Raw genomic sequence first — 25,303 nt, forward strand, 5'->3', positions numbered from 1 at the left:
GCTGTAAGTTTTCCAAATTAACACCTGCCAGTACTCAAGTTAGTGCCATTTACCCCTGAAATCACACAAAAAAGGACAAAAATAGGTAGACAAAGCTATGTTGAACAGAATTATTTCTTTCAACTGGAAAAAAAAAACTTCATCAGATTTTACATTACCTCTATAACAATGAAAGCCCTCAATTCTGACTATTACATACTTCCTTATTGTATTACACTCAGATCAATAAGGAATTCTGATCATGAATAGCAATAGTTTTGGTGGATTTGCTTTCTGGGCCTTATTTCAGAAAGAATGGGATATACAAAACAGAAGGTTTGGTTTTCTACACCAGGGGTACTGCTACGAGCAAATGTGTGCTAGGTGATAAGGCACTTCATTACACTTCTTCACAGTTTCCTATCAATAAAGGATAGGTCTTTAAAACAATAAACCTTAAAATTGTAGCTGCTATCAATAACCAGTAAAGTGAACTGGCAAAGCCTGATTATTTGGAGATACACTTAAAATCTTACTTCAGAAGCCTTCTAATAAGAAGTTAACACCAGTGCTATGACACGAGCATTATACTCAGCATTTACTGGTTCAGAAGCTGTAAAAATAAGACTTGAAAAGACTTTTCATTACTTCATCAAGTAACTTTCAAAATAAAAATATGAACCTGTGGATAATGCTGAAACCCAGGATGGTGGCCTGGATTACTGGGCTGCTGCACAGGATTAGGTGGCACTGTATTTTGGTAGCCAGGCTGCAGTGCTGGATATCCATAACCAAAGGGCTTGGAAGTTTTTGATGTTTGGGGGGCTGATGGAGCAGGAACTGGGCTGCTGGTCACAGAACGTGTCTCTGGAAGGACAAAAAAAAAAATCCCACAGGTACTCAATATACTTTCTATTTCTTAGTTTCTATGTAAACTCCTGAATGCTTAACAAGCAACATTTTTTCCACTTATAATTTTTTGCATTATCCATCAAGTTTTTTTTAATCTTCATTGACTATATAAAAAATAAGCCATTAGCAAGTCAGAGTACTGGAGCTGATGCTGATAAGGAGGGTATACTTGGGAAGACAACCATAGACCTGTGTGTTTATTAAGATAAACTTCAAAATGTTGTTCCACCAAAACAAAACAAACCCACAGCTTTCAAAAACGACAAGCATTGCAACTAAAAAGTATATATATAAGTCCAACCCTATCCTTGTAACTACATTATATTCCAAGATTTGCCCTTGACATAAATTGCAGGAGAGACTATTCATGCTCAGTCTCTCTAGCCACTTGTGAATACTTTTAAAACATAAGGTTGACATGAAAGAACTATTCTCTAAATGTACAGATAGTTCTTTTCTTGAAGTAACTCAAGTATATCGCTGCAGCACAGTTTGGTCTCACTGTTGTTAAAGATTAAATTGAAGCAACATATAGTCTTCAAATCACAGAAAATCCAACGGCTGTAAAGAGACAGAACTACTCCTACACCTGGGGCACAACAACCCCAAGCAGCGCTACAGGCTGGGAGATGAGTGGTTGGAAAGCTGCCTGGCAGAAAAGGACCTGGGAATACTGGTTGACAGTCAGCATTGGAATAGGCTGCCCAGGGAAGTGGTTCAGGCACCATCCCTGAAGGTCTTTAAAAGATGTTTAGATGTAGAGCTTAGTGATATGGTTTAGTGAAGGACTTGTTAGTGTTAGGTCAGAGGTTGGACTGGGTGATCTTGGAGGTCTCTTCCAACCTAGACGATTCTGTGATACTCAAGAAGTTAATGCCTTCAAATACGAGCTAAGTTTCAGAAGGATTCAGGCTCGGTAAAATCTGCAGGGAAGCGAAAGGTGGATCACTCATGAAACCAACCCCTAAGAAACTAGGTTTGGCTTGAGCAGTTGGGGTGGGGATCACTTAAAGCTGATCCTGTTACTCTTCAAGAAAAACAAAAGGAACAAGGTATTTTTAGAATACACCTTCAGCAGGACCAAGAAGCTTACTTATTAGCTAAGAAATTAAAATTCATAATCCTGCAGCCATGCCTTTTCTGCCCTTAACTGCAAGGGCTAAACCCTATATGGACAGCGGCATCAAGATTTTGACAGACTTCACTTTAAATAGGAACCCATCACGTAAGCAAACTACTGTGACGTTTTCCCAGGTCAGAGCAATGTCAGAGGCAGACACCCCCAAAATTAATCCAATCATTTAGAATATTGACTAACATATCTACAAGGAACAGAATCTTTGCCACCTATTCCCAATATGAAATTCAAGACTGAGTTAGTCTGGTAGTAAGATCATATAATATAAACCTGACATTCTTGATATTTCTAGAGATAAAAATAAGTGACATAGCATCCATATTTTTCACATTTTCTTTAAATGTAGAAAAAATAGAAGAAAGTAACCTGATCCAAGCATCTCTGCAAACTGTTATCTTTGGTCTCTCAAAGCGTCAGTGGCATGTGTCAACTATTATCGGCTACTAATGCCAACACAATCAGGCAAACAGCATAACCTAGAGAAAGATACCTGCTTTCACACAGAGCATACTTTCGGCACTAGCCTCAATATTACAACAAAAAGTATGACTTATGATACAGGGAGGTTTTATTAAACTATTTGTCCAACTTTAGCGTTAAAATTGTGAGAAGAGATTTTTAAAAAGCAAGCTTGGTTTTCTCTGATGATTTGCCCCCTTCCATACATAGGTGAAAGGCAACTCCTCTAAACTATTTGTTAGTTAATAATAATCAACATCAAAATCAGGAAAAAAAATCATAGCAAACATTTAAGTCAATTTAAACGAACAATTTTAAATCAACATGCAACAACAAACGGCTCACCTGGATAGCCACCTCCTTCCAGGGCATCATAATTGTTCAGAACGGGAGAGGCGCTGCTAGTAGTAGAAGAACTATCAATTGCTAGGGAGGGAAAAAAAATAAAGTTAGGTGACTCAGAAACAGCAAATTTTTGAAAAATTTTTAAGAAAGATCAAGGTATTTTCAAAAAAAACTTATATAAGAAACTGAAGAAAGATTCTGGGGAGAAAAGAAAAAGGGAAGACCACTTCAGCCCTATGACTTGAAAGCAATTATCACTGCAAAAAGGAGAGGGTAAAAAAAAAAAAAAGAGACAAATAATCAGCATGGTATTAAGCAAACACACACCAAACATCAGAAGAAAGAAAAATAGGAGGACAAAAACAATGAAAAAAAGTTGTTCCTTGAAACAAAAAATATTTTTCTAATAAATTATCATGCGTTTCTAGACTAGGTGAAATGAAGTAACGTATGACATTGTTAAACTAGTCTCTGCCATGACTTCCTCCACGACACGAGATTCCTATTGTCTTCAGAACAATCACATACCATTCCCACTCCAGGCAAAACGGATGCATTTAATTCTTTATTCCTTTCTCTACTGTTGTTATTCAGAGCTTCTTTTGTTTTTGATATAAAGCTAATTTCTACTGAAATAGAACGAACAAGTCTGGTACAGCCAAAAGTAACTATGTAAAAAGTACCTGCGCTAAAGTAATGAAAATAACGAGTCGAAATTAGAAAGAGGAGATGGACAAGCACATGCTGATTGGTTCTGGAGGGACTGGTAATGCTTAATTTGTAGTTCACCCTATGCACATATCCTGAATATCTGACTGTAAAACATTACATGAAAATATATTTTAAAATATTTCTACTGGTGCCATTTTATGTACATTTCCAAAGAAAAAGGGTCAATGAGATTAAACGTATGTGCTCTTTAACAAAAACAGGCCATGAAATTTAACAGAAATGAAATAAGTCAAAATTTCAAAAAAAGTAAAAATAACTTTTGTGGCAAGACAAGCAGAACAGATGCAGAGGAGAGATGCTGATACTGCTCTACTCAGAATGATCAACCATGACCACACATCCCTTTGTGAAGCCAAAACTATTTCAAGGGAAACACTTCAGTGGCCAAACACTTGAGATTCAATCCCCCCTCAACTGATGTTTCCAAGTAAAGATGCTCCTGCAGCTGTGCGAATATAACATCACTGAAATCTGGGAAACATTATTAATACCAAGGCAACGTTATGACTGTATAGAATATTTTTGAGCATGTTGTCTTTAAAGCATTCAGGTAAGAAAAACAGGTCCAAAAATTAACGATTTTACATTAAAAATATATATAAATATATACACACACATATATAAAATAACACTGTTAAACTTATACATCAGTTTCCAGTCCTGTATCCCCCACACCCTCAATTTTCCCTTTGGTTTTGAGCATTATAAATTAATTTAAGTGCAATATTTATTTATTATTATTATTTATTTATTCTATAAAGTGAAAGAAACAGGATTCATTATTTTGTGCTCTACCACGAATAAGAACATGGCTTTTCTAGGTTTGGAAAGTCCTAATACTGAAAAGCCGAAATACACTTTTACTAGGTCAACAAGATCAAGATTTTAGTTTCCAACTAATTGTTTTCATCTGACCAGAAGAATTTTTCTGCATTTCCAAGAAATACCAGAAGGATATATGCACAGATTGGAACAGCTGAGACTAGTTCAAGCTTTCCGATTTAACTATTATGTCACTGGTTACAGACAGTTTTCTCCACAGTAAGTTGTATTCATACAATCTTAACCATCTCTAAAACAGCTCCATGTAAAATTAGTTTATTCTTTTCCCTAACAAGATATTAATGACACAATGACTTGCTAAAAAGGAGATATTATATACTTCAAGTCCTGCTGGAACAGGTAAGAGTTCCAGCATAATCTGGCAAATATGTAAAAGCAGAAAATATTTCAAATGCATGCTATAATTAATCAGCTTAGTCATATTTCTACTAAAAAATGAACAAACAAAAAGCCTCATTTTTAACATACAGATAAGTTGTATTCAAAGCAAAATTTCAGATACTTCAAAAACATAAAAAGGTCTGCTTAATGAAAGAACATGAATTCTTACTGAGGATCCTATATACTTACTGAAGACCTTACACATAAGGCCTTTCCTTCTCCAGGTCATTCAAATTTTTTAAGGCACTGATGCCTACAAGAATTATGTTATGCCCCATTCTGTTTTCTCCTGGTGAATATGTGGTTGTCTACAAAAACAATGAGTTGTGCAGTTTCCTGCACACTAGGTTCAGACTCTAAGCTGGCCACACGTATCTGAAATCTCACCGATTCTTCTTCAACAAAAACACAGGAACTTCCACAAAATGAAACAGTTGTCCTATGCTTAAATTAAACTACAACAACTGTCAATTTACTTTAGTACCGTAAGCACCAAGCAAGAGAACACATTAGGAAAAAGGGGAAAGAAAAGGTTTATAAAGGAAAAAAATAGAAAACTGACTAGACAGAAACAATGCTTATAAAATACTTTTAGGATTATGTAATTATTTACATCAATACGACTTACACTTTACACAGTTTGTTAAACTGTTTTGCAACATACTCAAAGATGTAACTACCAAAAAAAAAAAAAGCTTTGAGAAGCCGTGTAAACAGAGACAACCAGATGTACAGCACCTGTTTTTCATAAAACCACTTTCATATCCTGAGCTAGAAATCTGTTAGGATTTACATTCACCCCTGGTGATAGGGCATAAACCAGGAAGTTTATGGGCTGCCTGGGTGCCCTTTCATTCTTTTGCATACGAGATTTAACTACAACGGTAGCTCAAAGGCTAGGACTTCAGCAGAAGTACAGAACTTGAGAAATACAAGTGGCAGAAAGCATGAAAACTGTCTCTGGTAGGTTTAGGGAACAATGTAAGGAGAAAAAGGTTGCAGCTGACAAAAATTGGATATCTCCTTTGACAGAAGCCTTGGGATGAGATTGGACAAAGATATTTATCTGCAGGACACTCACTAGGGAGCCCTCCAAGAAAAAAAAAAAAAAGAAAAAGACCAAAAAACCACAACTCTCCCAGTTCTTTTAACCTATTCTGAAGAACTGGTCCAAACAGCAGCTGCATCAAAACTGCCAAAGCAAACTTTGTTTTGCATTAGTCAGAAGAAAAAAACAAAAACTCCAACACGACTCAAGAAACTAAGGTAGCAAGAGGCACTAAGCTAGTTTTTAAAACCAGGAAATTTTGACAAATACAGACAGAATCCTTGCAGCCAAGAACATGACATTTCAATCAAGCAGGACAAACTGCTTCTTAAAAACATCAAATGCACTTAATTTCCCCACAAAGCAAGCAGGATAAAACTTAACCTATCTTCCTGAATTGCAGAGATGTGCCGCAGGAGGAGGAAGAAAAGCAGCACAAATGAATTCACTGCCTTAAAATAAACACACTTACCACCTTTCAGTATTTACTACCTTAATTATAAGACTTCTCCATATATAGAATGGGAAGCCAGGTAAACACTGTTTAACATAATGATAAAAATGGTATGTAGTTGATTAATTTGTAAAACAAACAAATATCGGTCTGTACTTCTATGGCTTGGTATCTTTGCTTAAGAGTTTAAAACCTACTGCAAATCGAAATGGTAGAACTCAGGGAGTCTTTTAAGTTGTGAATATTATGTAATTATATACATAAAACATCTGATATTAATATGACAAAAAAAACACACCAAAACATTTGATGGCCACTGCTGAACCCCTTGTTGTTTACTCTACTATTAACATTTGGAAAATTTCTAGTTAATTCGATTCATGATGAGTCAGAGCAACTTTCTGCCTTAAAGGAAGAAAAATAATTTCAGAGGATGCAAATATGGAACAAAACTTGAGTAGGAAGAGAACAAGATACTGGTGTAAAGCTAAAGCCAACCTGCTTCCTCATCCTCCTCATCCTCTTCCTCATCATCTGAACTTGATGACAAGGGAGCTGGTGCAGAGCTAGCTTGATTATTAACATATCCACCATACTGCATGCCTGTGAAGTGGAAAGCACAAACATAAGAGTCAGACAGACAGGAAAGATGAAAAACAAAAGTCACAAATCATTGCATTAAAAGTGAGAGAAATCAGCCATTCCAGAGAAAATCCCAACGTGCAGATAGTTAAATCTACAACCCTTGACCATCTACAGCACTAGACCCATAGTTCATATGTGAACTATGTACAGCAGAAGCAGTTTTTAGTGGGCTAGTTAAGTGTTAGTAGCATACAGAAGTTAGCAGAAAGTTGTGTGTGTGTGTGTAAATTATTAAAAACATATGTAGAAAGTCTATGTGTATGTATCAGTTTGGTCACTGGAATACTTTCATAAAGTGATATGCACATATAAATGTGTTCTTTCCCAGGTAACTTTAAGTTGCATTATTAAAACACTGATATTCAACTTTTGCTTGGCATACCTGCCCTTTTAAGGCAGCAGGCATTCACTTTGGAATTCTGAACGCTGCCAGATGTCAATGAAACAAACTGCTGCTGCAGTGTGTTAAGAGTACAAACGTACACTCCAGCAACACATCCAGTGAAATTTAAATCAGGTAAACCTGAAAACTTAGTGTTATTTTAAAATGGTGCCTAAATTCACGCTCATAGACCCATATTTGAGCACCTAAACACACTGTCCACTGGTGACAACTCACAGGCACCTCCAAACCATGTATATATTTTAACACAGTATGTACTTCAAACATATGTAAACAACACACAAAAGCAGCACATACACATACCATTTTTAAACACAGTAAAGCACACAACAATGGCTTATAATTAATGTGTGACATTACTAATGCAGCCTAAACACTTCAAGAAATCTCAAGCTTCTCTTGGTGTGGGGCAGTGTTAGAAAAGATTTTAATACATGTTTGCAGTCAGGCAGCAACATCCTAAGAAGAAATGCAACTTTCTCTCCCAGCAATCCAGTGGGCCGTTATTGCAAGAAAATATCTTAAGGCTTCAAAATTCAGGAGTTCGGATTTTTTTCCCTGTAGAAACACTGTGTCAGCATCACTCTTACGTATTTTCTTCTAATTTTATTTTAACACTATAATGCACTACAGAAGTGTTGTAGCTACGTTAAACAATCTGAAACCACTGTGGTAATTCATCTTTCCCTGACCCAAAACTTATATCTGCTATACCAATCTTTGTTTTGTTTAACACACAGACTACAAATGCTGTTATTTTCCTATCTTTTTAAAAAAGGTTACGAATGAACCCAAGAGGACAGCTTCAATTTCACTTACGAAAAACAACAGAGTCAAGGCGAAGAGCATCTGTTCACAGATAAAGTAAAAAGAAAATAGAACAAAACCCTATCACAACATTCTTGGGAAGCTGTAACTTTGATACAGAGTTTAGAGGAAGAAGAGGCTGATAGTATTTCATTTCATCTGGCGCATATCGCTCCCGTGACTCTGGTCAAGTTTCTCCATAATACAAGACACAAGGATGAAGGCAACCAAGGCACAATACTTCAGTTTCTCTGTGCAGTTAACACACAGGACTAACTCGACTGCTTCATATTCTCATCTTTTATGAAGGCACTGGATGCACTCGATACAGAGGATTGGAAAAAAACAAAACCACCCCAAACCAGACCACAGCTGAAGAGAACACGTTTTTTCTCAGGCCTAGGAGAGTTCTGTGTTATGGTGAAGGAGAAAAATCAACTTAAAACCATTAATGTGCAAGTAATGGGAAGAAGATTCAGAGCAGAACAGGATAACAAGAAACGCAGTGTAACATAAACGTAAAGCCCAAGCGAAAGACGCTCAGCCCAGCACGAGTGCAAAGACAGCTCTGACATACAGCACATCAGTAGGGCAAGAAGGGAAGTAGATGTGCCTGGAAAGGGCACAGCAATGCAAACGTGCCAAGCATGGGCCAATGGAAGGAAAGGAGTGAATCAGTCATTCTGCTACGCCCCTTTGGAGGAATGGTTTTTGGAAAAACAAACAAGCAGGCAAAGAAAATGCTATTGCTAACAGTCTCCCTTTTCCAGTTACTGGTCATAGACATGAAGTAGACAAGTCAGAAAGAATACAGACAAGCGATAGAAATATGCAAGTGACAGAATTAAGTAATGACAAACTATGCCATTATGAGGTCTGGAGGCAGGACTGGTTTGACTCTCAGCTGCCTAAGGAGTTTGGGTGTATTTCTATTTTTGTTGCCAGCAGCACTCCCAATTTCTGCATTTAGGATACTGTAGCATTCTGCTAGCACAACTGTCCAGAATAACAAACAAATCTGGGAGCTGATCTGGCCAAAAAATAAACTAGTTTAAAAAGTCAGGCTGAGATGGGGAAGGCTCCCATCCTGGTCCACAGCCCAAAGACAGCCCCAGTGGATAGCATGTGGGAGAAAGCAACCGAAGGACACCCATGGGTGGCTGAACACAGCAATTCAAGTGCCACCATATTGATCCAATCACATGCTCGGCTGTGCAACCCAGTTCTGCTTAGTATCTTTTACAGTGGCCAAAACTTGTTAAAATACTCCACTCTTAAAAGTGTGAAAGCTTACTTTGAGATCATTATTTATTTTGAATGAGATTACTTCACACATCTGGCTTAAAATGCAACCACAAACGTAAACTGTAACAGCTGCAAACCCTGTTACTAGTGCACCTGTATTACAGTAATAGCACGCTAATGCTTTATCCCACCTTATTTTACAGACACCTGTAAACATCTGTGGGAGGAAGCAAAAGGCCAAACTGTGTTAAGGACTCATTTGTCTATGAAATAAACCAACTATTTAGGTATTTTAAGCAACGACCACTCATCACAAAAGACTCATGTGGGTTATGTTTCATAACAGAAGCCCCACCAAAAATGAAATAACTACATGCAAAAATAAACTATATTCTAAAGCTCTTTAACTGCCTCTCTACTCATTAACTCTCATATTTTCCAATGCACATACCATGACATTAAAAACACCCTACTATTCTATTCCCAACAGTAATTTTTACAAAATGAACCCTCCTCTTCTCCACTCTTAAACTCTTTGCTTTACATTATTTTCATTTACTCAACAGCTCCTCTCATCATCACAAAACCTAAGGAAGTCTGTAAGGTCTGACAGGAGACACGCACTCAGAAGTTCATCTCTACGATGTCATTTTCAAGTGGATAGGTTTATCTGCATTAACTCAGTATGGATATTTATATAAGAAACATGAATGAAACAGGTTTAATACAGTTTAAGTGTTTTTTTTTTTTTGTCTCTGTTAGAATTCAGCCAACCAAATAATTACAATACTTTAACACTGCATAAGAATGTTCACACCGGGGCTTAAAACAAACCAACAATTCAAATTGTTTTTCCAGAATGCTTCCATGTAGACAACACTACTGCAATAACATGACTTAAAAAAAAAGACAACATTTAAAAAAAATCAGTCTATTTCATCACTGCCTGAGAAACCCTTTGAATTCTAACAACCCAGAGAAATATTCAGATGCGTTCGATTTTTTCAGGGTGTTAATTTCAGCAAATGAATTTATCGCACTTAATTGCTGATAAAGTTTTACAAGAATACAACATATATTTCAGAGTTCTAAAAAGAATCTAACTGCAAAAAGTTTAAAGTTTTCCAATGTTTTATAAAAATATCATCTAAGTACAGAGACACGTGCGATGACAGATATGGATTTATTAATGCTTAATGTAAATACAACCAGATGGATTCTAACTCTTGTTGACTTTGCTATATGCTCCTGACACACATATATATAGGGTTGGTTGTAAAGCATGGTCATTCATCTTCATACATACTGCACATTATGGCAAGCCCAATTAAACAGCTGAAATCCATTTTGTCATTTGAAACATTTTTGCTGTTTCTTTGGAAGTTGAGCAAGAGTTTTTTTGAGCAAACATCTGCGGAACAACTAAGTTCTATCCTGTACCAAAGCAGACTATAAAACTGTGCAAGAAAAGAGCACAATTAGAAAAACTGAACTGTTTTCCTTGAAATGGTACACTGTACATAGGTCTTGGTAGCAATGAATAATTATTTTTGTAAGATAAATAGAACCAATTCACAAGCAAATTATTTCTTTACAGTCCCTACCCCACTGGAAAAAAAAGAAGAAAAGGAGGAAAAGGAGAAATTAGGAAATTTATGTCAGGGGGCTTTGAAAGTTAAGAATAAAAAGCATGCTTTTGAGAATTATTTTGAAGGCTAGCTATACCACCTTGCTCTGGACAAGAATCATTGTCTACTTGTGCCCTACACCCTAAGTTATGCCTCCAAAAGAATTTAAAATCCTGAAATTACCAAGAGAAAACACAGCAAAATGAAATCACTGCAATAAAATAGATTTGGAATACTAGACACAGAAACATTTAACAGTCTAAAAGGCAAGTCAAAACATCAGGGCAAAATTAGCATGGCAAAAGAAGGCTCAAGACCCAACTGATTCTTTGCCAACAGGCCACCAAAGTGAGAATAGGAAGAAGCTCAGTAAGAACCCCCTGTTCTCCAACAAGAAACCCTGCAGCAGATTTCCAATGGAGCTTGCAGCTAGGGATTAAGAAGACAATTTCATTATTTCTAGTTTAAGTCTGATTTTGCAATAAACTGATTACAAAAGATCCTTTTAGGACCTTCTTCTAAGAAGTCAAAATAGTGAGAAACTTTTTAGAAAAACGAGAGCTAAGAGAAAGGCTTTGTAAGGAAGAGACGCAGGCAAGCCAAAGACAGTGTACAGCTAGGAAATCAAACAGAAGAGCTAAAAAGACAGAACAACAGACCTACAAAACGAGAACTATCAGGAGCCTGACAAAGACACAAGAGCAGTACTCTAGTCAGACAAACATAAAAGAGCAGTAAGGCTTCCAGCATTCACACGTGCACGTGGAACAAGGCAGAAGTCTGTATTATAACCTCCCATTCCCTTTTACTACCTTCCTGAAGAGCTGACTCAGGTGACTGTGTGACAGAGGGGGATGATCGTGGCTGTGAAGAAAGTCCTGAAGCAGATGTCCTTGCTGAGGAGATCACAGCAGGGGAAGCAGATGTTCCAACCCCAGGCTTGGTAAAATGAACGCTCTGGCTTGCGGAATGCACAGGCTGTAAAGAATCAGCGCCACCTGAAAAGGGAAGAAAGCACAAACACCATTTGTATTTGCACAGGCAATTACACAACGCAAGCAATTGTATTTAATATTGATTTCACAGTAACTACAAGAACACTACTTCGGAGAGATGTCATCATACAAGTAAATAGGAAAGAGGAGGTTATCTTTTTTAACGTTAAAGGTTTGCAATTTAAAGAACTCCACTAAAATTAACAGATTGTTCAACAGCAAAAAAGGAAGACACAATGCAGTATTAAAAGATCAAGCAGAAGCTGAATTAATCCACTTTTGTTCCATCTCCAAAACACGATGCTTTCACAAGTTTCTCTTCCTAGGTAAGAGGAACAGAGCCCATGCACGAAACCTCCCCGACAATACTCCTCTCAGCAGCAGGAAACCTGTGAGGCAGCTTCGTAGCATAGCAGCAATCTGCCTCCCCTGCAGGCTAGAAGCTTTGCAATTTTGTTACTCAATTATGAGACCCATATTCTAAGCAATCTGCTTCAATCAGCCCTGAGTATGCCACAGAACTTCTGATGTGTTTTAAACATCTGGACTAGATATAATCTGCTTAAAAAAAAGTCAGATTAGTGCTTTGAGAGATTTAACACAGTCCAGTCAAAATTCCTATCAGATAAGGACAATGTGACTTCAATTAAGTTAGTTTTAAAGAGAGTCTCTCCTTGTTTATAATTTGGAAAAAATCATCGTACGATGATTCTTTTTAAAAACTACTCCTTTCTATAAACTACTGACAGACCAAACTGTTAAAAACAAGAATAGAAAGAAAATAATTTGACCAACCTGACTCAGCAAACACACAGAAATTAACCAACGAGATTCAGATGTTTTTATTTGCCGACTACCAATTTAGGTTACCAAATTCACTAGAGGATTCGCGTGTAATTGCAACTCGGTTTCCTCTGCACACACAGCTGAGCAGTGCATACAGCCCTAGACTTCCTCCTAAATAATGGAGCTGGCATTTGAAAGGACTTCATGGGGAAGTTGAGGCTTCCTTTGGAGGGGCAAAAAGAGGAGGTTTAAGATGATTCTCCTGCTTTTTCTAACTTACCTTCAAAATCAACAGCAAAATTTTCACCATCTTAATGGGCCCTTTATTACAGTGCAATTTTCAAATATAGCATGGAGCTATGCCTACTGCTTTTCTGCAAGTATTATCAAAATCTAAATTAGAATACATACTTCTTCCAAGTAGACACACAGCATTTTCTACTGAAATGTACTTGCTGTAACTTAAGCTTCTATACACGATGTCTTGTGGATACCCCATAGAAGCACCTGTGAGCAGAAGTGTTGTTAGAGAGCTCCACGGCTTCCTCAAGCAAGATCCAGTAGACGACAAGGGAGGATCTTTCACATTAGTGCATCTACCCAGCTTCTGTAGCAGAGAGAGCTGCATTTGGTTTGGGTATTTTCCACACCAAGGCAATAGAGTGATAATTGCAGCTTTAGATACCTGTACTGCTGCAGAGTATGATAAACTCTGGTGTCACAACCAATGCCAAAACCTGTTTACACCTGGATTAGCCAAAGATGAAATACTTCCTTGCCAAGTACGAGATTTCTATTCTCAAGCATAAGCTATCCAAAGCATCCTATAAATGACACAGCTCCTTCAGACTTACTGTAAGAAAATGTTTTTAAACTTTGACCAAAAAGATATTTATTTTTTTCTTCTTACAGAAATCCAACCTACCAAATTACAAGTTAAGCTTTATTTTGCAACCCTAGAAAGCTTTGGGAAGCCATACATAACTAAATACAAAGGATTATAATGGAAATTTGAACAAATTTAACCTCTAAAAATGCATTGTTAGTAACTCATCTCATGAGACAATCTACGGTTATAGGAAACATGCTATCAGTTTTTTGTTTTTTCTTGTCTAGCCAGTAACAAGATTGCACCCTGTTACACAAATACTGATCAATTTAGGATGATGCAATTTAGGATTCTAGATCAAGACAAAACTGGGCTGACCACCAGTTTAAAGTTTCCCATTAGCTTGCCTAGGACAAGCCCAATTAGCCCATGCAACACCCCGACAATCGCTGTCAAAAGAAGCACGTAAAGCCAAGACCTTTGTCAGACTGCAGTAAACAGAAACACTTTGTGACAGAATTTTCTACATTTCCCCCAATACTCCCTCCTTCCTTCAATGTGCACTGACTTTTCCTTCGTGCCTTTCAACCATGAATAATCTCCTGGACTGAAAAATAGCAAATGATTTTGTAACCAACCACTCGGTTGCAAAGGCCACCTACCAATAAAGATCTACAGGTAAAAGGTATGTTACAGACACGATCTACAGAGCTCTGTAAATCAGAGGTAAATCCTCATTTTTCCTATGCACTACCCCAAAAGTTTTCATTCCATTTCCAACTTGAAATCTAAACTAGCAAAGTAAATCATAGTAGTATCTTTGTGTTTAAGAAGAGAGAGGAGAACCATCCTGAGTTGCTATATGCATGATCTTGATTTGTTTTATTTCCCCCCAATATAGCTATATCCACAATATTGATTTATTTCCCCCCAATATAGCACGTAATTTCTACCAAGACATTTACCAGCTCCCCACAGCTTGGTTTTCAGCAGCATCCTATCTGCACAACTTTCTACACCTTGGCTGCAGCCCCTTCCCCTTTTTCCTACCACACCTATGCTGCTAGATTTACAGAATTATACCCTAAATTCCTACAGATGTGGGGCAGTGAGGACTTGAGACCCTGATCTGACATAAAGGGAAGTACAAGTACGTTCATGAGATCATGAAATTGAAGCATCTCCAGCTCAAGCTGCCTGCCCACAGCACAGTTGACAAGATCCATAAAGCAAAGTAATCCATACCAGGCACCCTCAGGAGTCCTCTCTCACCCCCCGTCCCCCCCCCCCCCCCTCCCCCTTCAGGAGTGCGGGGAGACTCAAGTAAAATTTGGGCATCCTTGCTGACAAAACACATTGATCCACACAGACTGGAAAGTACCAAGAAAGTCTGAATGCACCAATTTCAGCTGAAAAAGCTGGAAAAAAAACAATAAGGAAAGCTACTGACCTAGAAAAACAAAAAGCCTAAGTAATACAGCATGTGTTATTTACATAGGACATCACTGTTTCCATATAGATTCATACCGATACTGCTATGCTGAAATACAGAATTTAAAACTAGATGAGGGCATTTTTGTTAGAGGAAACTAGTTTAAACCAGCCAGAAGAAAGTCTTAAATATTTGTTTCCTACTTAATTTACGCTCCCTAAAGCAAAAAAAATTATTCTTACTGGCTGGTATTCATCAAAACAGGCCAGCTTCCAAAAAAACATTCTTCTTACATTTCTTTTTTATTTCCGCTGAAATTTCAGCAAGCTCCACTGAAAATAATGATCTCAGATAGTGGCTGACAAAGTTTTAGAAATGCAACACGATCTTCTCCTGTGCCCTCAGCTCAGTGGTTTGATTTTAACAGGCATCAGCAAATTTGGGGCTTTCAAAGGCCCTGCACTTGTTCTTTAATTGGTTTATTTAAAAATCCAATTGTAAATACAACACTTACAACTTTTTAACTCAAGTGTAAAACACAGAAATTACCACATTTCAGAAAGTTATGCCGACCTGAGTTTCTTGGGCAAGTCCTGTGTAAACACAGGGATTTTATTCAATATTTTATTCAAAACACAACATTCTTCTCTATAAAGCATGTCCCATTTTCCTCTCAGAGAGCTCTCACTAACTGCACAACTGTTCACTAACTGCACAAAACTAGTATTGAAAAAGTACAGTAAGTCGATAGCATCCTGAGTCCTTCCAAGATGTACTTATCTATAATTTAAGGACTGTGAAGGGTCCTCTTTCATAGCACAGCAGCAATGACAACAAACTGCCTTCTCAGTATTCTAGGAGTAGGAGAGGGTAATAAAAATTTCTTTACGTGAACAGTTTTAGAAAGCATACTTAGGAATTTCAACATATCAAACAACACAAACAATTTCACGCAGAACAGACTGCAATCGTTTTCCATCATTTCCCTCCTAGAGAACAAACAGCAGGAAGGATGAAACATTCCTTCTTACAAACCATCATAATTTCCTTAAATTCCTCGTGTGTTATATTCATACTCTTTCCAAAGATGTACAAGAAATGGCAAGTCATTTTCAAGATTACTTTTTTTTTTTTTCTTTTTTTTGAAGGGTGCTAACGCTTCAAATTCTATAGAAAGTACTCCACCTGAGAACTGTAAAACTGCAGGGGGAAATTCAGAAAGTATATTAGTGCCCCAAAAAGTGACTCAACTATGTCAGGACCAAACATTCATTTGGCATCTTCTATTAGCTTGGTGTTGTAGCAATTGAATTATTAATGCATTTTAGCCATAGATATTGAATTCTGCACTTAAAAAGAAAAATAATCACACAACAAAAATGGTCAGGCTTTGTCAAAGGCAGTCTCTTTAGCCTCAGACTTCGTAAGTGATGTCATTCTGTAAAATTAAATAATGACAGGCTGGTATTCTATGAATCCTAATTGTGCAGTTGGAATTAAATCTGTATCTAATCAATTGTATGTGGCAATTCAACCTGATCAGATGCCTACAGTGACATATAAAGCAGTCAAGTACTAGCATAAGAGTGGGACCACATCAATCCAGGCTTTAAATTCCTATGAAACTGCACCAAGGCTGCTCTTTGAGCAAGATTTCCAGCCTGTCAAACCAATGCTGTCAGCAAAACAGCCCCACTTTCCCTTCAGTCCACCTACTGGTTGCTACCTCGATTTGCTCTCTCCCAGTCAACAAATCCAGAGTCATTTGTGTGTTGAGCATGAACCAGGAAACCGGTTCAGGCTGAAAAGAAAGAAGTTAGGCTCCAGATAAATCAGTTCCACAACCCAGTTCACTGGGTTTTAAATAAGCATGCCCCCTACCTTTGAGTAAGGTAGGGGGCATGCTTATCTCAGAGCTTTACCAGCTCAAAGAGTTTGAATAAGAGTAACAAAAACAGTGGATTAGTGTTTATTTTCATAACTACAAAGCATGTACCTATTACACACTACTACCACAATCAGTTCTATCATCAGCTCTTGGAAATTTAAGCATGAAATTATTACTTCTTCTCGAGACCACATGTTTACTCAATCACTCCCCCTTAAGGAGTGCACTGAATGGCTCAGGAGTAAGGCATCCGTGACCGTTCTTCAGAGTCTGGCCAGCTATGTTGCCTCACCTTCAATACAGCTGTTCCTTACTATAAAAGATACGAAAAAATAAGATTTCAAACAAAAAGGAGGCAAAATAATAGGCACTTAAAGACTTCTAAATAAAGCATTTACAGTCTGAACAAACAATAGATGGTTTTCATATGACTACTACAAATCTATTCTGGAAGGATTCTGAACGAACAAGAAATCTTTTCCATAGAACTACTGCAATAGTCTAGAAGGATACCTGCATTCTGTGAAGTCCAGCTATACATTCTGTACGCAACAGAGTTCATTTTTCACACATACTTTTAAACCTTTAGTCTGTGAAATAATTTTTTAATGCTCAGCCTTGAAATACCATTAATTTCAGAAGCTTTTTAAAACTCTCCCGTTTACTTTTCTTAACAGTATTTTGTTTCATTTTTGAAATACTAAGGAAAACCATATAATTGCAACACCATATAGAGACAGAGTTCAAATCTACTATTTCATCTTCTAAAACTGTGCTAAAGGATGCCACTCTGTATCACAGTTTGGGAAAAAAAAACAATAACAAAAAACAACCAACACTGAAAATGAATTCAACCTTGACACGTACTTTATGAACTTGATTTAAGCTCTGTTGGTTTCCCCAGTCAAAGCTTTACCATCATCAAAACCATGTTTTTCATAAGTCCTTGGTCTTAGAAAACCTCAGCTACAAGGACTCTGAAAACAATTCCGATGCTTAACTATAATCTGAAATAACTGGCATTAAAAAAAAAGAAACATTCTACAATTCTCTAACATCTGTCTCATCAGAAAGGAAAACTGTTAGTCTTGCACAGCTTACACGTGAGAACTGCACAACACCAGAACATTACCAGCATAGTAAAACAACCAGAATTTGCTTGCACGCACTATTTGGAGAATACAGCCTCATTCAGATGAAGAGCAAAACGTTTCCTTGTGCGTGCCCTCCCACATCTCTAACCCCTTCCACCTTTCTTACCCTTCAAAGCTGTTGTCAGTTTTCCCACGAAGCAGCAGAAGCTGCAGCTACCCGCACGGACTCAGTCTGCTTGTCCTCACCACCTCATTCTCTACTGCTGCATCCACGTGAAAATCATTGTGCTGTTGCTTACAAAAACTATCTAAAAACACCTAAATGGCTGTCTCATTCAAATGCTTATTAAAACAAACAAACCACACAACTAATTGCCCCCTAACCCATTTAGGATTCCACTTTTTCTGAAATTTCTGAAGAGAAGAGCACACGCATGTTCACTTAGGTAAATGTTACAAAACAAATTTAACTCCTGAATTAACAATAGAACTCTTCTAGACATAGATTGAAAAAAAAAAAGTACATTTTCAATAGACATATCTAAGAATCTACACCTTCCTTCAAAACAGCACAAAAGACTTCCCTTCCAAGCCAACTTAAAAATGCAAAAACAAACAACAAACAAAAACACACAACCAAAAAAACCAACCACAAACCAACCAGAAAAACCAAAACCCTAAAACCATCTGCCCAGTAGGGTCTTTTGCTGCATCACTCAATGGAACATGTCAGTGATACAATTAGCCACTGTTGTCAAGACTGTGATAACCAAATGAGAAATGCCTCAAAAATCAATAAAGACAGAATTCAAACTTGTGATACAGAATTTTACGTACTGAATAAGTACAAAACAACAAAGCCGTGATTTCTGATGTTTCCCAGGCACATCTGGAAGTTCACTATCTTTCAACTAATACTGTACCTGTATTTATTTGGTTGTTTACTTGAGCAACTGATCCAGTGAGATTCCTGCTGAGGTTGTCCTGAATGGGCTGAGCAGATGAAACGGTTGATAACGTTGAATTATATCCCACAGGAACATGCTGTTGAAGTGAATGAGGTACTGATGTACTCGGGCTAGAAAACATATTTGTCTCTTTGAACTGTCCGGCAGCAGGTAGGCTCTGAGAAGTAAATGCCTGCCCATACATGCTGCCAGTAGCTGCAGGAGGATAGGAAACGTTAGGATACATGGCACTAGAAACCACGGGCATAGCGTAACGATCAGAACTAAGGGGAAATCCCTGAGACGCCACTGAAGAGCTGACAGAAGTGTTGTAATGATTACCAAACGCTGAATATGACTGCTGAGCACTCGTATGCAAGTAGGATGCAGGTGGTATTGCTCCTTGAACAGGTCCTTCAGCTGGCCCCGCTGCATGGGGAGGTTTGTTGTAGAACTGCTGCGATTCCCGGGTATTCAACACGTTGGTACCCACAGAAGGGGCCATGACATTTTGTGCTGGTGCTGAATAGTAGGTGGAGTGGTAACTAGCTCTATACTGATTATCCATGTGTGGAGAAACAGCTTTATTGGGCACTTGGGAATAGTGTCCTGAGGGCGCACTGTAGTTTGGAGGATGCGAGCCATAGCCAGAAGGGAACTGCATCGGACTCTGCACAGGACCTGAAATGAAGAGAAAACATCTCAATATATTAAAGGTGCATCTGCTAGTAGTGCCAACGAACTCTGTACCTACTGCAACTAACAAACAACTGCTTTCTTCTTGATTTCCATCCCTATCTTTGAGGTCAATGTCCATCAACAGAACAAAAAGAACAAACAATGCATGCAGAATACCATGTTTGAAATAATTTGCAAACACATAAAAGTACCAGAAAAATGGATCCTTTCCATGCCAAGACCCTATGCATCACAGCTCTATTTTGAGTATTTTAAGTTTTTAGGAAAATATTTAAGCAAGTAGTGAGCAACAGTAAGCACCAAACTGGTATTTCAGTGTCTGAACATAACAATACACCCTACAGAAACTGAAAATGAAAAGCTGCAGACACATCAGTATGTCAACATTGTCTCGAGAGCTCCCCAACATGGTGACCAAGATAAAGTGCTTTAGAGCATTTATTTTCCTTTATGTTATTTTATGCTTTTACAAAAAAAAAACATCATTTTTATGAAACCACAAGGTACCTGACAAGGCACTTATGTTTACTGCCTGATACTTACATCAGGTAGTGGAGATGTTTGTATCAGAGAAACTGACCTCAGCTGTCACTGCAACTGCCTCTGCAACATTAGAGGTTAATTACATACTGGTCCTGCAAAGGGTAGAACAAGTACTTGCTTGTTAGAGACCAAACATTAAGCATGTCCTTTTTAAAATTATTATTATTTTTATTATTAATTGATCAATGGTAAATCTTAAAGCCTCCCTCAATTTCTTTTCCTGCACCCTGTTTTTATTTTCTAGTGAACCATACATGCATTTCCCTGGATCATTTCCTTTTTTAAACTCACCACACCCTACTGCTTACATCCCGCTGTGTGCCCGTGTTATTTCCCAGCTCTCAGTGAACAGAAACACACAGCACGACACCGTGCCACTCACATTAAACAGCAGCTGTGGCAATAATGAACTGTCCATTTGCCCCCCTACATTTACTACGATAACAAAATACAAGCATTACTTCTCTTGTATGTGCTTCTGTTGAAGAATCAAATTCAGAAAAGTCACTGTTCTCAAAGTAACATCCAGGTGGTCTATGATTAACTTGCAAGGCAATTTTAATAATGATTTGTTAACAGAATGTTGTAAGCAAGGAACATACTGTCCAAAATTGTTCTCTGATAAAATTAAAAATGACTTTTCGTAAGTGACAAACCCAGAACACTGAGCAGAAGAGAAAGCTAACAAACAAACAAACAAGAGTGACTTGGACCGCTGGGCCAAGAAACAGAAAGGCCTTTAGGGAGTAAGCATAAGGAGCTTAAGAAAATACAGACACAAAAAAATAGAGACGTACTAACAATTTGGAGCCGTACGTAATTTTATGCTTCTGATTCACTGCTTTTCTGAAAAAGTGGGAGCTGCTTCCTAATGCTCTGTAGCTTATTCTCCTTTAAGGGAGAATGATTTTCAAGTTAGTGACTCACCGACAACTAACTACAGGCTGCACTTACGTGACCTTTAGCAGACTTTCAACCTGCTTTTTGGAAGTCTGAAAGAGCAAACTGAAAAATACACAAATAACATATGTCTGTCACGGCTTACTGCTTTAAGCAGCTACAACATCGAAGGCAGCAAGGAAAGTTGTTTTAGCTGAAGAGTCTGTGCATTTGTTCTACTATGGTATGGTATGCTGAATAAACTAACTGAGCAAGTATAATTTAGGAACTGGTTTAGGAGCACCTCACTTCAAATAAAAGGCTGCACATCAAATCATCTCATAAAGTCTTGCAGTATCCAGCTCTGGTTTAAAAACACTTACCATAAGGAGAGATTATATTACCAGTACAAGATACCAGTTACCACACTACAGAACGTCCAAGTTGCCTTTATTCCTATTCTTAACATCCATTATGAGTTTAAAACTGCACGAGAGAGTACGAATCCCATCAAGAACTCATTAAGAAAGACACAGCTGACATTTGAAAAGCAATCTTTCGGATTTCAAAATCCTGGCCTTTCAAAGCAAGTTTTTACAACTACAGAAGAAAGATCATTCCCATTATCTGAACTGAGATTTTTGTCCATTTGATCATGAAGAATGTGAACAGAAAGTAATTTCTCAGTGCAATTAGTAGCTGAAGCTGCTAATGATGACTAGATAATTGGGCCGTTTTTAGCACTGGAAATGTGGGTACGTTTTTGGTGTCATTTTGAGATCTGGTTAACTGCACGATCTGTGCTGGTGTCTCAGGCAGTATACCTTCCTCCCAAAACACTTGACAATTCTCTTCCAGAGAACTGTAAGAGGAGTTGAAAAACTTAGCTGCACACAGAAAGCGCACCGCTAAAATGCCATCTCCATAGTGGAAAGCAAGGAAACTCTCCTTCCACAGACAAATTAATACCTTATAATGTGTAAGTACATGTGCATTAGTAGGAGAACCCTGAAAGCCGTATCACTTTTTAAGGAAAAAAAAACACTATAGGAGGAAAAAAAAAAAAAAGTGCCATGGCTATACGAACACCTATATAAATTAGCAAAGTTTGGCTTTCTAGTGTCGTGTGTGTTTGTATTCATGCCCAAGCCTTCTCTTATCTGAATAACTGAGCCTCCTGCCACGCACCCTCCAGGTACATATCCCTACAATAAAACCGCCCTTTCTAGTCAAGAATACCTGTTAGGTGTCCACAGCTTTTATCATCTCTGTGTCCACTGCAGAGAACACTCACCGCAGCTCCCTGGTCTCTCTCTAACCAGATGGACATGGGGCAGCTTGACCACATCTCGTCAAGCTCTGCACGTCCTTAATTGCAAGCAAAGGACCCAGAAAATCAAGTCACTGCTGAGCTCTCGCAGCAGCTCAGTGATGGCATCAGTCAGCTTCCCAGTTTCACAAAGCTTTCAGGAATTTCATACCTCTACCCCCGGTATCAAATTTAACTGAAACTATCCAAAAGATCAAACTTGTGAGGAGGGATGAAAACCAGTCCTAAAGGACTTCAGAATTGAAATGATGATCCTGAAATATACCATATATCATCAGTATCCTGATGATACTAACTGTAATCTTACAAAACACTCGTAGATAACACTAGTAAAAAAACTTCTCGAGAAACATGGAAATTCAAAAGAGTTAACCTCTCAGAGTTACAAATTTCAATACGTTATACTGTTAACACTGAAGTCTCCAGTGGCTACTGGAAAAATACATCATTTTTCAGTACTAATTTAACAAGCAACATCTCATTATGCTGGTATTCGGAAACAAGTCGTTTTCTGGTTATGTATAAAGCTACTAGTAAAACTGCTACAATAAAATTTCCACGAACCTGCAAAACTTTATTCAGAAGAATTGCAGGTACAAGCCCCTGACTGACAAACAAAATACCAGGCAATGACCCCTTTCTTTTTAAATTACTGAATTTAAAAATGGAATCAAACCAAATACATGGAAAAAAAAAAAAAAAACTTTTTTTTTTTTTTTTAAACTTACACTAACACTAAAGTCCCCAAAGTTCTCAAATGAATGTGGTCACTGGACTGGGTAAATCCTATTAAATACAAAGCTGAACATCCTTGTAAATATCACTATACATGCAATGAGTTTCTTTCTTTCTGTAAGAAACAGCCTCTCCTTCATCAGATCCCCATAACTTCAAAGGCTTAATCTGAAAAAATCTAGATTTTATGAAATTAACATGTATAGCACTCTGCAAACAACTGAAACAATATGCTATGGTCTATTTTACAGCCAATATAGAAATAGTTGTATTCACTAAAGTATCTTACATTTGACCTTCCTTATACTGATGTAAAAATAAATCTCAAAAGCAATGACTATCTTCTTTGTGAAATTTAGTTTCTATATGACAGAAGTTTCCAATTCTCTTTTTCTGTCGCTATTCCCCCTCATTCCCCCTTCTATTACAGTTGTTAAAAAAAAAAATTAAATCCTGTGTTACAACTTCACAAGATTAGTACTTGAAGAAGACCGATAAACTCATCTAAAAGCTTTGGAATAGTGTTGCTAAAACACACGAAATCACAAATTCAGATTTCTTAGCCTACCGTGGTATATATCTGATGATTTGTAGGCATCTTATGAACACGGAAGGCAAAGGTAAGCTGGACAGTTAGCAAGTTATATGATAAAAATGCAAGATAATTACTACACACTATAAAACTTCTCAGAATTAAAAAAAATAAGCATATGTTTGATTCACAGTAAACAAACAGTTTACTAGAAGGTTTAAAAGATGGAATATTAACAGCAACATTAAACCAACTAATTAAAATAATAAATCCTAATGATGGCCCTTTAAAATTACTGTTTCATTCAGTTAAAAATACAAGGGGAATACGCAATGTCAGTTTCTGTTTATTTCTGTGAAATATACCTCCAGTTCATTGAGGAGGCTGTAACAGAGTCCTGACAGCGTGGTATTTTAACTAAAAGCCACATAAGTTGGAATTTTGTGACTAATTCAGAGAAATTTCAGCTTTATAATACTAAAGTTTGAAGAGCGCATCCGAGGCATTAGTTTCTCCCTAAACTACGTGCTTACCTCCCTTTTCATTCACTGCACTACCTGTAGGCAAAACCTTCGGAGGCATGTAAGAGCCCACCAACGAGCCACCCTTTGGACACGAGCAATATCCACGAGAGAAGATTTTGTAGGTCATTACCCTCAACAGCAGCCTGCGCAGAACACCGCCTGTGCACAGCGAGCCTGGCTGTGAGATAAAAGGTTTACCAGCCAGAGCCAAAATCCCGTGAGAGATACGAAGAGGCCCGATGTCGGTGCCAGACCATCGTTAGGCGGGGATGGAGCAGAGGAAGGCTTTCTAAAAACTTAACAAAGAACTGGTTTTGCAGCCCCCGCGGTTTAAAAGCAAGGAGTTAATACCTCTCGAGGTGAAAAGCGAGCCACTGCTTTGGAAGTTTGCAATATTTCATATTCTCCAGCCAGCCACGATTCACAGCTCCCCCCAGCCCCACTCCCCTGCTGCACGGGCACTCTGACCCCACAGCACCAAGGCCCCGACCCGCCTTCTCCTCCCTCCCCCCCAAAATCTTCCCCAAACCCATCCCGTTTCCACACCCGAGGCGCAGAAGAGGCGAACCCCCCCCTCCCGGAGCCCCGAACCCCCCGAGCCCCGCAGGCCGGCGGCCCCTCACCGTTGTGGCAGCGAGGAGCGCCGCCCTCGGTCGCCGCGGCCTCCCGGGAAGCTGCGGGCCCGCCCGGGTACATAGCGGCGGACGGCCGCGGCGGCAGCCCGGCGGGCGCAGACATGGTTCCCCGCAGCGCTCCGCCCCCGCGGCGGCCGGGGGTCGCCCCAAGGGCCCCGGTAGGACCGGGCACGGCCGGGCAGGGCTCGCAGCCGGGCCCGAGCGCCGCTCCCGCCGCTGCCGGCCGTTAACGCCGCCGCCCACAGCGTCCCCTGGCGGAGCCTCCGCGCCCCATTGCCGGCGCCGCCCTCCCCCGGCTGCGGGCGGCCGCACGGGGCATGGTCCCGCCCGCGCGGGGACTGCGGGCAGGGGAAAGGCCTCGGGGAGGCAGGGAGCGCTGTGGCAGGGGGTTTCTTTCTGTGGAAGGAGTGTGGTCTCTGTATGAGGGCTGAGAATC

General features: G+C 38.7%; 1 protein-coding gene across 3 annotated transcripts in view; it reads right to left on the reverse strand.

The window, feature by feature from the left end:
• Window positions 1-25,077, reverse strand: part of SEC24B (SEC24 homolog B, COPII coat complex component) — a 43,838-nt gene extending 18,761 nt beyond the window's left edge. Inside the window, exons 1-6 of one of the 3 annotated variants that reach the window (XM_035540497.2) lie at window positions 24,856-25,077; window positions 18,967-19,671; window positions 11,832-12,017; window positions 6,790-6,894; window positions 2,834-2,914; window positions 662-846 (exon numbers count right to left, since the gene is read on the reverse strand). In XM_035540497.2, coding sequence (XP_035396390.1) covers window positions 662-846; window positions 2,834-2,914; window positions 6,790-6,894; window positions 11,832-12,017; window positions 18,967-19,671; window positions 24,856-24,970 — 1,377 coding nt within the window. In that variant the 5' untranslated portion in view covers window positions 24,971-25,077. Of the gene's footprint in view, window positions 1-661; window positions 847-2,833; window positions 2,915-6,789; window positions 6,895-11,831; window positions 12,018-18,966; window positions 19,672-20,232; window positions 20,251-24,855 lie in introns of those variants that run through there. The other 2 variants (XM_035540514.2, XM_035540505.2) reach the window with 2 other exon arrangements.
• Between the last annotated feature and the right edge of the window lie 226 nt (window positions 25,078-25,303).

This window comes from Cygnus atratus, chromosome 4 (genome assembly GCF_013377495.2).
Source record: "Cygnus atratus isolate AKBS03 ecotype Queensland, Australia chromosome 4, CAtr_DNAZoo_HiC_assembly, whole genome shotgun sequence".
Classification (NCBI taxonomy): domain Eukaryota; kingdom Metazoa; phylum Chordata; class Aves; order Anseriformes; family Anatidae; genus Cygnus; species Cygnus atratus.